Here is a 9,645-nt window from a genome sequence, read left to right as displayed (position 1 = left end):
GGGTTAATTTGTTCAGCTTCACTGAGCTTCAAGTTTTCTCATCTGTATAAAGGTGGTCATCATAATACCTATTCCACAGGGTAGGTATGAGACATCACAAGTCAAATATCTGGCACATACTAAGATGGGTATTCTCAGATTGTTTTAAGAATGTATTGGATGCTTTCTAAGAACAGTAAAAAATAAATGTTGTCTGTACAGGTTATGTTATGAGCTCTTCTACCATACTTTATGGTGGGGTTGAACTGGACCCTGGAGTCCCCAGGTAGGTCCACTCAATTCTGTTCAACTACATAGACAGCAGTGTAGGAAGGGCATTCTGTGGAGCATAAATACCAAGAGCAAAGAAAACACACAATTAGAAAACATTAAGTAATCCAGCAGGACTGAAACATAAAGTAGAGGAAGAGAGAAAGAGGCACATGAGGCTGGAAAGGAGAGTGTAGATAGAAGCACTGTCACCAAGGTAAAATTGCAAGAACTCCTAAAATATGTATGGCATTTTACTATTCACAATGACTTCTGTACCCACTTACAAAAACTTCTACATCTGCTATATAACTTTGTCTTTGCAAAGACCCTGTGCATATATTTATTCATCCATTAAAAGTATTTATTCAGTGCCAGAAACTTTTCCAGGTGCAGAAATGTATCACTGAACAAAACAGTTTAAAATTCCTGCCTATGTGGAGCTTATACCCTGATCCATGAGGCATGTTCTACACTACAGGCATGCCCTGTTTTATTGCATTTTATTTTATTTTGCTTACCAGATATCATATTTTTTACAAATTGAAGGTTTCTGGCAACCTGCATCAAGAAAGTCTATTTGTGCCACTTTTCCAACAGCATATGCTTACTTCATATGTCTGCGTCACATTTTGGTAATTCTTACAATATTTTGAACTTTCTAAATTATTATATCTGTTATGGCGGTCTCTGAGCAGTGATCTTTGAATTTACTATTGCAATTTTTGGGAGTGCCATCAACAACATCCATGTAAAACAGGACACTTCATCAATAAATGTTATAAGTGTTCAGACCATTCTACTGACCAGCAGTTCCCCTGTTTCTCTCCCTCTTTTAGGTCCTCCTTATTCCTTGAAAGACAATAATAATAAAATCTGGCAAATTAATAACCCTACAATGGCCTCCAAGTGTTCACGTGAAAAGAAGAGTTTCATGTCTCTCACTTTAAATCAAATCTAGTAATTGTTAAACTTAGTGAGAAAGGCATGATGAAAGTCAATACAGGCTGTAAACCAGGCTTCTGGGCTAGTCAGCTATCCTGGCCCGTGGGATCGTCGAAGCAGGCCCTGGAGGAGGGAGTGGGAATTTGGGGGACAAGAGACACGAGAAATGGAGACAAGACAGTGCTCTGATCAAGTCTCGTTTAATGGCGGTAATGCAGTGCCTTATATACACTTAGAGGGGAAGGGGTTGGGCCAGAGGCGGAGATGATCTCATTGCAGAGGGCGTGACCAAGTAGGTATTGGTTTCTCTGGTCGAACGTCATGTTGCACCTGTGCTGTCAGTTGGTAATTTTCCCGGGCACGGGATGGTGCCTGTGCTACAAAGTAACAATTTTCACGGCCGCGGGGGAAAAACAAGTGAAGAAGAAGCAGGAAGAGCGCCATCTATTATGAGGTATTGATACAAAAGAGAAACAACAAATCTAGGGAGGAGGTAGAAGGTGGAAAGGAATAGAGCTCGGGCGTTTAATCAATTATTATTTGCTATGGCCAGGGCGTGCAGCTCCGGACAGGTCCCCCTTTTTATTATTTTATGATAAGAAATGACCCCTCGGGAACTGTGCCTGTCTTAGGTTGGGTCAACTCATCCCCATCTTCTAGGCCCGTCATGGGATAAGGCAGCAGCAAGGGCGGCCCTCCTGTCTTAGGCTCCGATGGAGATAGTGTCCTCTTACCCGTCATTGACTGTCCAGTTCAGCACACAGGGGAGGTGGTCTTATTAAGGTAAATAAGACTCACCATTTTCAGTCATCTCAAGGTGATGATAATGGACCTGTATAGGTTTGGCCTGGAAGGCCTCGATTTGTTGTCTGACAAATGCCATAAGCTTATTAAGGATTATAGGCCCGAGAGTGAGGAAGAGTAGAAGAGTAAGTAAAGGACCAAGAAATGGCAGGAGATAGGGGAGAAGTCCATCGAGTCCAGTCCATAGTGGATTGGCGGCCAGGCCTTTTCTGCGCTTTTCTAGTTCTTCTTGCAAAGTTTTTATCTTATCTCTGACGATTACGGATTTGTTGGCGTAAAAACAGCACTTTTCCTGTAAAGCCAAACATATCCCTCCCTGTTCTGCCATTAACAAATCTAGACCTCTTCTATTCTGGAGAACTACTTCTGCTAATGAATCTACTTGATCTTGTAAATCTTGTATAGTACTGGATAAGGTCTGTACATCTGAAATTAATTGATTGGATAATTTGGTATATTGGGTTAGTGAGACTCCTAGGCCTGTGGCTCCTGTAGTAAAAGCAGTGGTGATTCCTAGTCCTGCCAACAAGGGAATAAATTGTATGGCTCGTTTTGGTCTATAAATAAAATGTTCAATAGCGGGGATGGGGATAGGTTCATCTCCAGGGATGATATCAATGTCGGGGAGAAGAGTGGCCAGAACACAAAGCCCTGTCCAATGTGTAGGTAGATAAGTATATGCCATGTTGTTTCCACAAACAAAAACCGAGCCATTTACAGCACACAAAGGGTTGGTGGCATTGATTATGGAGGTACAGTTGTCAAACACAACATAGCCTAAATCAATTTCTTTAGTGTTATTATATGATGGTGAAAAGAGGCAAGTGGAATTAGAAAACGTCATCGGTTGAACTAAGAGTGGGGGGATAATAGGACAGGAATTATTTACTAAGGATTCATTTGAGTAATTGGCATAGGACAATAAAAGGTTAGGTATAGCTAGAGGAATAGGGGGGCCCATCTTAAGGCAAAGCCAACAATCATGGGCCAGACTTGTATTGGACATTTGAAGTAAATTGTAAGTAGCGTTGAGGATATCGAAGGTTTGAGCATCGAGCCTAAAATTATCTCTAAGCTCAGGCAAGGCTAAGGGGTGATATTGAAGTTCAGGATATAGAGCTTTATGAATTTCTTCTAATTTTTTCTGGACGGTTTTAATTCTTGCAGTATCTAATGGGCCTCCTCCATCAGAAATGTGAATGGGGGCGGTAGTGCTCCAAAAAACAGGCTTTCCTTTTTGGCCGTTACAAGGCGATTGTACAAGTTTATTAGTGGATCCTAATACTTGTACGCTATTGGTACCTCCAGTTTGTGTTTTTAGTAACGTGGCCGTATAGTATGTTCTATTGCCTGATTTGCATTGTTGATAGGAGGTATAACAGGAACTATGTACAGAAGATTGGAAAGAGCTACAAGGGCATTCTAGGAGCGGCCCGTTAGGTGAGGTATCTCTTGGGGTAGACTTACATTTCCATAACTGGTTTGGCATTAGGTAAGCTGTCTTGCCCGTGCAGGTCACCTGGGTGATTCTGTCTGACGGAGGTTCAGATACTTGTCCCCCTCTGCAATCACAAGGCTGGCCGTATTGTTTTCGTAATAATTCTCTTGCTTTACGAGGGTCACCAAAACCTGCATAGACTGCCACTATGCTATATAGAGCGATTATTCCCCAAAGGAATCTCATGTTAGGCTTCATTTTCTGAAAAACAAGAAGGAAAGAACTTCTCAGGGAGATTTATCTTCCCTGGACTGACAATGGTTATGATTTATTTGTCTTACCAATCTTTCAGGCAGCCATCTGGCTGCATCATTTTTTTGTGAGAAGATGCATACTGAGCCTCTTCCCCAAATTAAAACTGGATCGGGGCCATGCCATGAATTATCAAGTGGATCTTTCCGTTTTACCATTGCAAACTGTTTTTGAGATTCAGGATGCCAGAAACGGTCGGCAGCCGATTTTCCATGACTGTCCAAATTTAAAAAATTAAGGATAAACAGGACATGATTGAGTATGTTTCTGGGGGTACCCTTCACGGGGTACCAGCTCCCCCCTTTTAATTTTGTGATAACAGTTTTTAATGACAGATGAGCTCTTTCTACTATACCTTGTCCTTGGGGATTATAGGGAATGCCTGTGGTATGTTTAATTTGTAGGGTATTACAAAATTGTAAGAAGGTTTTGGCTATATAACCGGGGCCATTATCTGTTTTGATTTGTTTGGGTATTCCTAAAATAGAAAAGCAGTGTAATAAATGAGCTATGACATGTTTGGTGGCCTCTCCTGTTTGGAGAGTTGCACTGATGAATCCACTATAGGTGTCTATGCATACATGGATATATTTTAGTTGACCGAATTCTAAGTGGTGAGTAACGTCCATTTGCCAAATTTCGTTGGGAATGAGTCCTCGGGGATTAACTCCTAAATGGGGAACAGGTAAATGCGTTATGCAGTTGGCGCATTGTTTAACTATTTGTCGAGCTTGTTCTCTGGTAAGTTTAAACATAAGCCTTAAGGTTTGGGCGTTTAAATGATGTAAGGCATGTGCTTTTTGCGCTTGTTGCAAATTGTCTGTAGTGACTGTGGCTATGGTTTTTGTTGCCGTGTCGGCTGTTGCGTTACCTTGAGTTAAAGGTCCCAGTAATCCTGAATGTGCCCTAATATGCCCAAGAAAAAAGGGAGTAGTCCTTTTTTGAGTAAGTTGTTGGCATTGTAAAAATAGGTTAGCTGTGTCTGAAATATGTTTAATTTGAGACACGGTCTCTAAGAGGGGTATTGAATGAGCCAGGTAGGCGCTGTCTGTATAAATGTTAAGTGGCTGACAAGGAAAAGCTGATAGTGCTGCAATTATAGCTTGCAATTCGACCAGCTGAGCTGATGTATAAGTGGTCTGGAATTTAACGACTACATTATTGTAAGTGTAAGCGGCAAGTCCTGTGGAAGATCCATCAGTGAAAATTAGTAATGCGTCATTGAGAGGTTCTTTACTGGTAATATGGGGAAATACAAACGCATGAAGTTTGCAAAATTGAATGAGTTTGTTAGGTGGGTAATGGTTGTCAATCACGCCAGTGTAAGAAGCGCAAGCAATTGGCCAGGCTTCCGTATTTTGTAACAGCCAATGGATGTGTGATTGAGTGTAGGGTTGTATAATAGTAGAGGGTTCTATTCCAAGTATTTTCTACTGTTTTCTCTTCCCAAGATAATTAGATCAGCTATTGCATCATAATAAGGCAACAAAACCTTTTTGGGGGAGGAGGGCAGGTGTACCCACATAATGGGATTATTTTGCCAGAATAAGCCAGTAGGGGTTATTGTTGTGTTAAAAATAATGAATATTAATGGCTGAGAATAATCAATGCTGGTAACAAATTGTGTTGCAATGGCATGTTCTACCTGTTGGAGTGCTATTAATGCTTCTTTAGTAATGGACCTGGGAGATTTTGGATTAGAGTCTCCTTTTAATATATCGAAAAGAGGTTTTAACTCTCCTGTGGTGAGCTTTAAGTACGGCCGAAGCCAATTTATGTCTCCCAGTAATTTTTGGAAATCATTTAAAGTTTTTAAATGATCACAACGTATAACGGCCTTTTGATTAATGATTTTGGGTCCATTAATTTGGAAACCAAGATAGGTGTATGGATCTTGTAATTGTACCTTTTCTGGGGCTATTTGTAGTCCGGCTGCTGTTAACTCCTGTTTGAGTTGGGCAAAACACTGTAAGACTTGTTCGCCAATTTCTCCTGCTATTAAAATATCATCCATATAATGTATAATATACATCTGTGCCCATGTTTTTCTGACTGGCTGTATAGCGGCAGCTACATATTTTTGACACAAGGTAGGACTATTAGCCATACCCTGAGGTAAGACTTTCCATTGATAGCGTTTCATTGGTTGTTTAAAATTTGTAGATGGAAGACTAAAGGCAAATCTTTTTTGGTCAGCAGGGTGAAGGGGAATTGTAAAAAAGCAATCTTTAAGGTCAATAACGATTTTAAAATATTTTTGAGGAATCGCAACTGGTGAAGGCAATCCTGGTTGTAAGGCACCCATAAGGATCATAGTGATATTTACTGCTCTTAAATCTTGTAAGAGTCTCCATTTACCAGACTTCTTTTTAATAACAAAAATAGGTGTATTCCAAGGGGAATTACTTTCCACAATATGCCCTGCTATCAGTTGTTCCTGCACTAACTGTTGGGCAGCACTTAGTTTATCATTGAGTAAAGGCCACTGATCAACCCAAACGGGCTCATCTGACTTCCAAGTAATGGGGTCAGCGCACCTTTGGGGTGCAGGTATGTCAGTGGCCTGAGCTAAAAATTTCCAAACCCCTTTTTATCAAGTTGTCCTGAAACCAGTATAGGCTGTGGGATACCGTTTTCTCCTTTTCCAAGACCTTTACCAGGGGTGTATCCTTGAGTTAACATTTGTGCAGTAACTATATCATTTGGACTACACATTATAATTTTCATTTGAGAGAGCAGATCTCGCCCCCAAAGGTTAACAGGTAGGTGAGGAATGACAAATGGCTTAATGAGGCCTGAATTGTTTTCTTTATCTGTCCATGTTAGATATTTAGAACTTTGTTTAGGATTACTGCTTTGTCCAATTCCTCTCAAGTGAGTTAAAGTTTCTGTGGTAGGCCAATGAGAGGGCCAATCTTCCTGTTTAATGATCGTTGCATCAGCCCCTGTGTCTATTAGTCCAGTGAATGCCTTCCCGTCTAACCATAAGGTTAGAGAGGGTTTTTGATTTGTAATTGGTTGCACCCAATATATCTCTGATGATCCGAAACCTTTTATATTTCTATTAGAGTGTTGGATATTATTATCTGTTTTAACCAAAGGTAGCAGGAGTAACTGAGCTATTCTAACTCCTTGAGGGACAGTAATAATACTATCAATAGCTCTGGCCATAATTTTAATTTCTCCTTCATAATCATTATCGATAACTCCAGGGAGGACTTGCAAGCCTCTCATGGTGACACTACTTCTTCCTAAAAGTAGCCCAAAAGTGTTAGGTGGTAAGGGTCCATATATTCCGGTATTTAAGGTCTGTGGTCCCATTTCAGGTGTTAGTACTGTGTGGGAGGTGGAACTGAGGTCCAATCCCGCACTTCCTGGGGTTGCTCTACTAAGTTTTGAAATGGATTGCTGTTGCTGGCTGGAACAAAGCTGACTGCCCCATATGCTTGTTTCGGGGCCTGGGGCTGGCCCCTCATCCCGTTTCCCTGCCTGGGGGGTAAAGGATTTCCTTGACTGTCAGTTTTAGATTTACATTCGTTTGCCCAGTGCCTTCCTCTTTTACACCTTGGGCAAAGGCCTGGGATTTTTGCTTCTGGACTCTTATTTTGGTTTTCATGGCAATCTTTTGCAAAGTGTCCCCTTTTACCGCATCTAAAACATCCCCCTTTATCTCTACCTTTGTTAATGAGGAAGTCTCTCACTGTTTGGCTGCTAAAAGCGGCGGCCATTGCTAGGCCTTGTTGATATGAGGGCCCAATATCTGAACAAAGGCGAATGTATCCTGTTAAATCTGTTTTCTTTCGATAAGGTCTGATTGCCGCTTGGCAGGCGGGGTTAGCATTTTCATAAGCTAACTGTTTAACATAATCTACACCCGTTTCTGCATTTCCAAAGATTCTACCTGCCATGGTCATAAGCCTATGCACAAAGTCTGAAAATGGCTCATCGGGTCCTTGTTTAACCGCTGTGAGCGAAGCCCCTGGATCTCCTTTAACGGGAAGTTTTCTCCAGGCTTTTGTAGCAGCAGCCTGGATTTGTGAGAACAATCCAGGATCGTATTGCATTTGGGCCCGAGTGTCTGCATAATTACCTGAACCAGTCAACATATCAAAATCCCAACCGTTTCCTGCCTGTTGATTTCTTTTAGCTGTATCTCTACAATTTTCAAAGAACTCTGACTTCCAAATTAAGTGGTCTCCCCCAGAAAGAACTGCCCTAACTAAGGTATTCCAGTCTGTAGGAGTGAGCCAATTCTCAGCTACAGATTCCACTATAGCAAGAGTATATGGAGCAGTAGCCCCATACTGAGAGGCAGCAGTCTTTAACTGTTTTATAATAGTAAAATCAAATCCAGTATGATGCCTCCAAGCCTGTCCCTGTTCATCTATGGTTTCAGTGACCGGAAAAACGTCTTTGGGGGAGGAGTCTTCTCTATGTCGGCTAGCAACTAACCCCCCTCTTGGAACATGTTGTCCAGGCCGCTGAGGTGGGCGCAAGGAACCCTCCACAGCATCTGAGTTAGGTATTTTTTCATTTCCTGTTTTTAGCTTTTGGAGCCTAATTATCAATGATTGATGTAACTCTTCAAGTTTAATTTGCTCTTCTAGTTGAGGAATCTTTTGCTTTAATTCTTCTTTGGGATCTATTGCTGCCATAACAATAGGCACAGAAGCCTCATTATACATCTTATTATATGGGGGTGGGTATGAAGTAAAGGGAGGCAAATCAGGGTTGTGATATTTAGCTGCCTCTTCCTCTAAATCATCCCAATTTATGTCTGATTGATTAGGCTTATTAATTTCCTCCTCTTTTTGAAGCATCTGTAAAATTGGGTATTTTTTTGGTTTGTTTTCGTGTGGCATTTCTTTATCTGTTACAGAAGGAGACTTAATTTCCTCATGATCACTTTCGAGGGAAATGAGATCCTCCTCCGTATCTTGCGGAGGCTTTGCGAGGTTAGAGCGGGAGCTAACCTTTAAAATATGCTCTGTCTGAGCGACCGCAGCCATGACTTGCGGATCGGCCTCCTTCTTATCTATTAAATCTCTAATGAGGTTCCAATAAGAGAAGGCAGTTACAGGAATTTTTTCCGGCCCAAAAGTATTATAATAGTCCTGAAGACAATCCCCTACTCTACGCCTTCTTTTAATATCAATAGTTCCTTCCTGTGGGAACCAAGGGCAAGTGTCTTTTACAAAATCAAAAAATTTAAACAAATCATTACCTTTAACCTTTACTCCTCATATCTTTAAAGCCTCTTTTAATTGTCCTACATATATTTGATGTTGGCTTAATTCTTGTCCCATTTCGGACGCGTCACTTACCTTCGATCCTGACGCGGCAGGTTCCCGCGGTGATCGGAAGAGTTTGACTCCTTTTGTCTTCATTAGCGGTCGACCGTCCTTTGGCATCCTCTTCCTCACGGAGTCCCTCGTTTCCAGGTCCCTGTTCGGGCGCCACATATCCCGGCCCGCGGGATCATCGAAGCAGGCCCTGGAGGAGGGAGTGGGAATTTGGGGGACAAGAGACACGAGAAATGGAGACAAGACAGTGCTCTGATCAAGTCTCGTTTAATGGCGGTAATGCAGTGCCTTATATACACTTGGAGGGGAAGGGGTTGGGCCAGAGGCGGAGATGATCTCATTGCAGAGGGCGTGACCAAGTAGGTATTGGTTTCTCTGGTCGAACGTCATGTTGCACCTGCGCTGTCAGTTGGTAATTTTCCCGGGCACGGGATGGTGCCTGTGCTACAAAGTAACAATTTTCGCGGCCGCGGGGGAAAAACAAGTGAAGAAGAAGCAGGAAGAGCGCCATCTATTATGAGGTATTGATACAAAAGAGAAACAACAAATCTAGGGAGGAGGTAGAAGGTGGAAAGGAATAGAGCTCGGGCGTTT

At 41.9% G+C, this 9,645-nt stretch overlaps 1 protein-coding gene across 1 annotated transcript; it reads right to left on the bottom strand.

Moving 5' to 3' along the window:
• Positions 1-1,378: 1,378 nt before the first annotated feature.
• LOC141409434 (syncytin-1-like) lies at positions 1,379-9,316 on the bottom strand. The gene is made up of 2 exons (XM_074029810.1): positions 9,073-9,316; positions 1,379-3,697 (listed from the first exon to the last, which is right to left on the bottom strand). The coding sequence occupies exons 1-2, from the start codon at positions 9,208-9,210 to the stop codon at positions 1,973-1,975; spliced, it is 1,863 nt and encodes a 620-aa protein (XP_073885911.1). The 5' UTR covers positions 9,211-9,316; the 3' UTR covers positions 1,379-1,972.
• Between the last annotated feature and the right edge of the window lie 329 nt (positions 9,317-9,645).

The sequence above is a fragment of the Macaca fascicularis genome, chromosome X, assembly GCF_037993035.2.
Source record: "Macaca fascicularis isolate 582-1 chromosome X, T2T-MFA8v1.1".
Classification (NCBI taxonomy): Eukaryota; Metazoa; Chordata; class Mammalia; order Primates; family Cercopithecidae; genus Macaca; species Macaca fascicularis.
This window is presented reverse-complemented; position numbering and strand designations above follow the sequence as displayed.

What these genes read in the sequence shown, in the direction of transcription:
- LOC141409434 (XM_074029810.1), bottom strand. Translation starts at nt 9,210, where the DNA reads ATGTGGCGCCCGAACAGGGACCTGGAAACGAGGGACTCCGTGAGGAAG. An exon ending in CTGCCGCGTCAGGATCGAAG is followed by an intron (nt 3,698 to 9,072) that starts GTAAGTGACGCG and finishes CTTGTTTTTCAG; the next exon opens with AAAATGAAGCCTAACATGAG.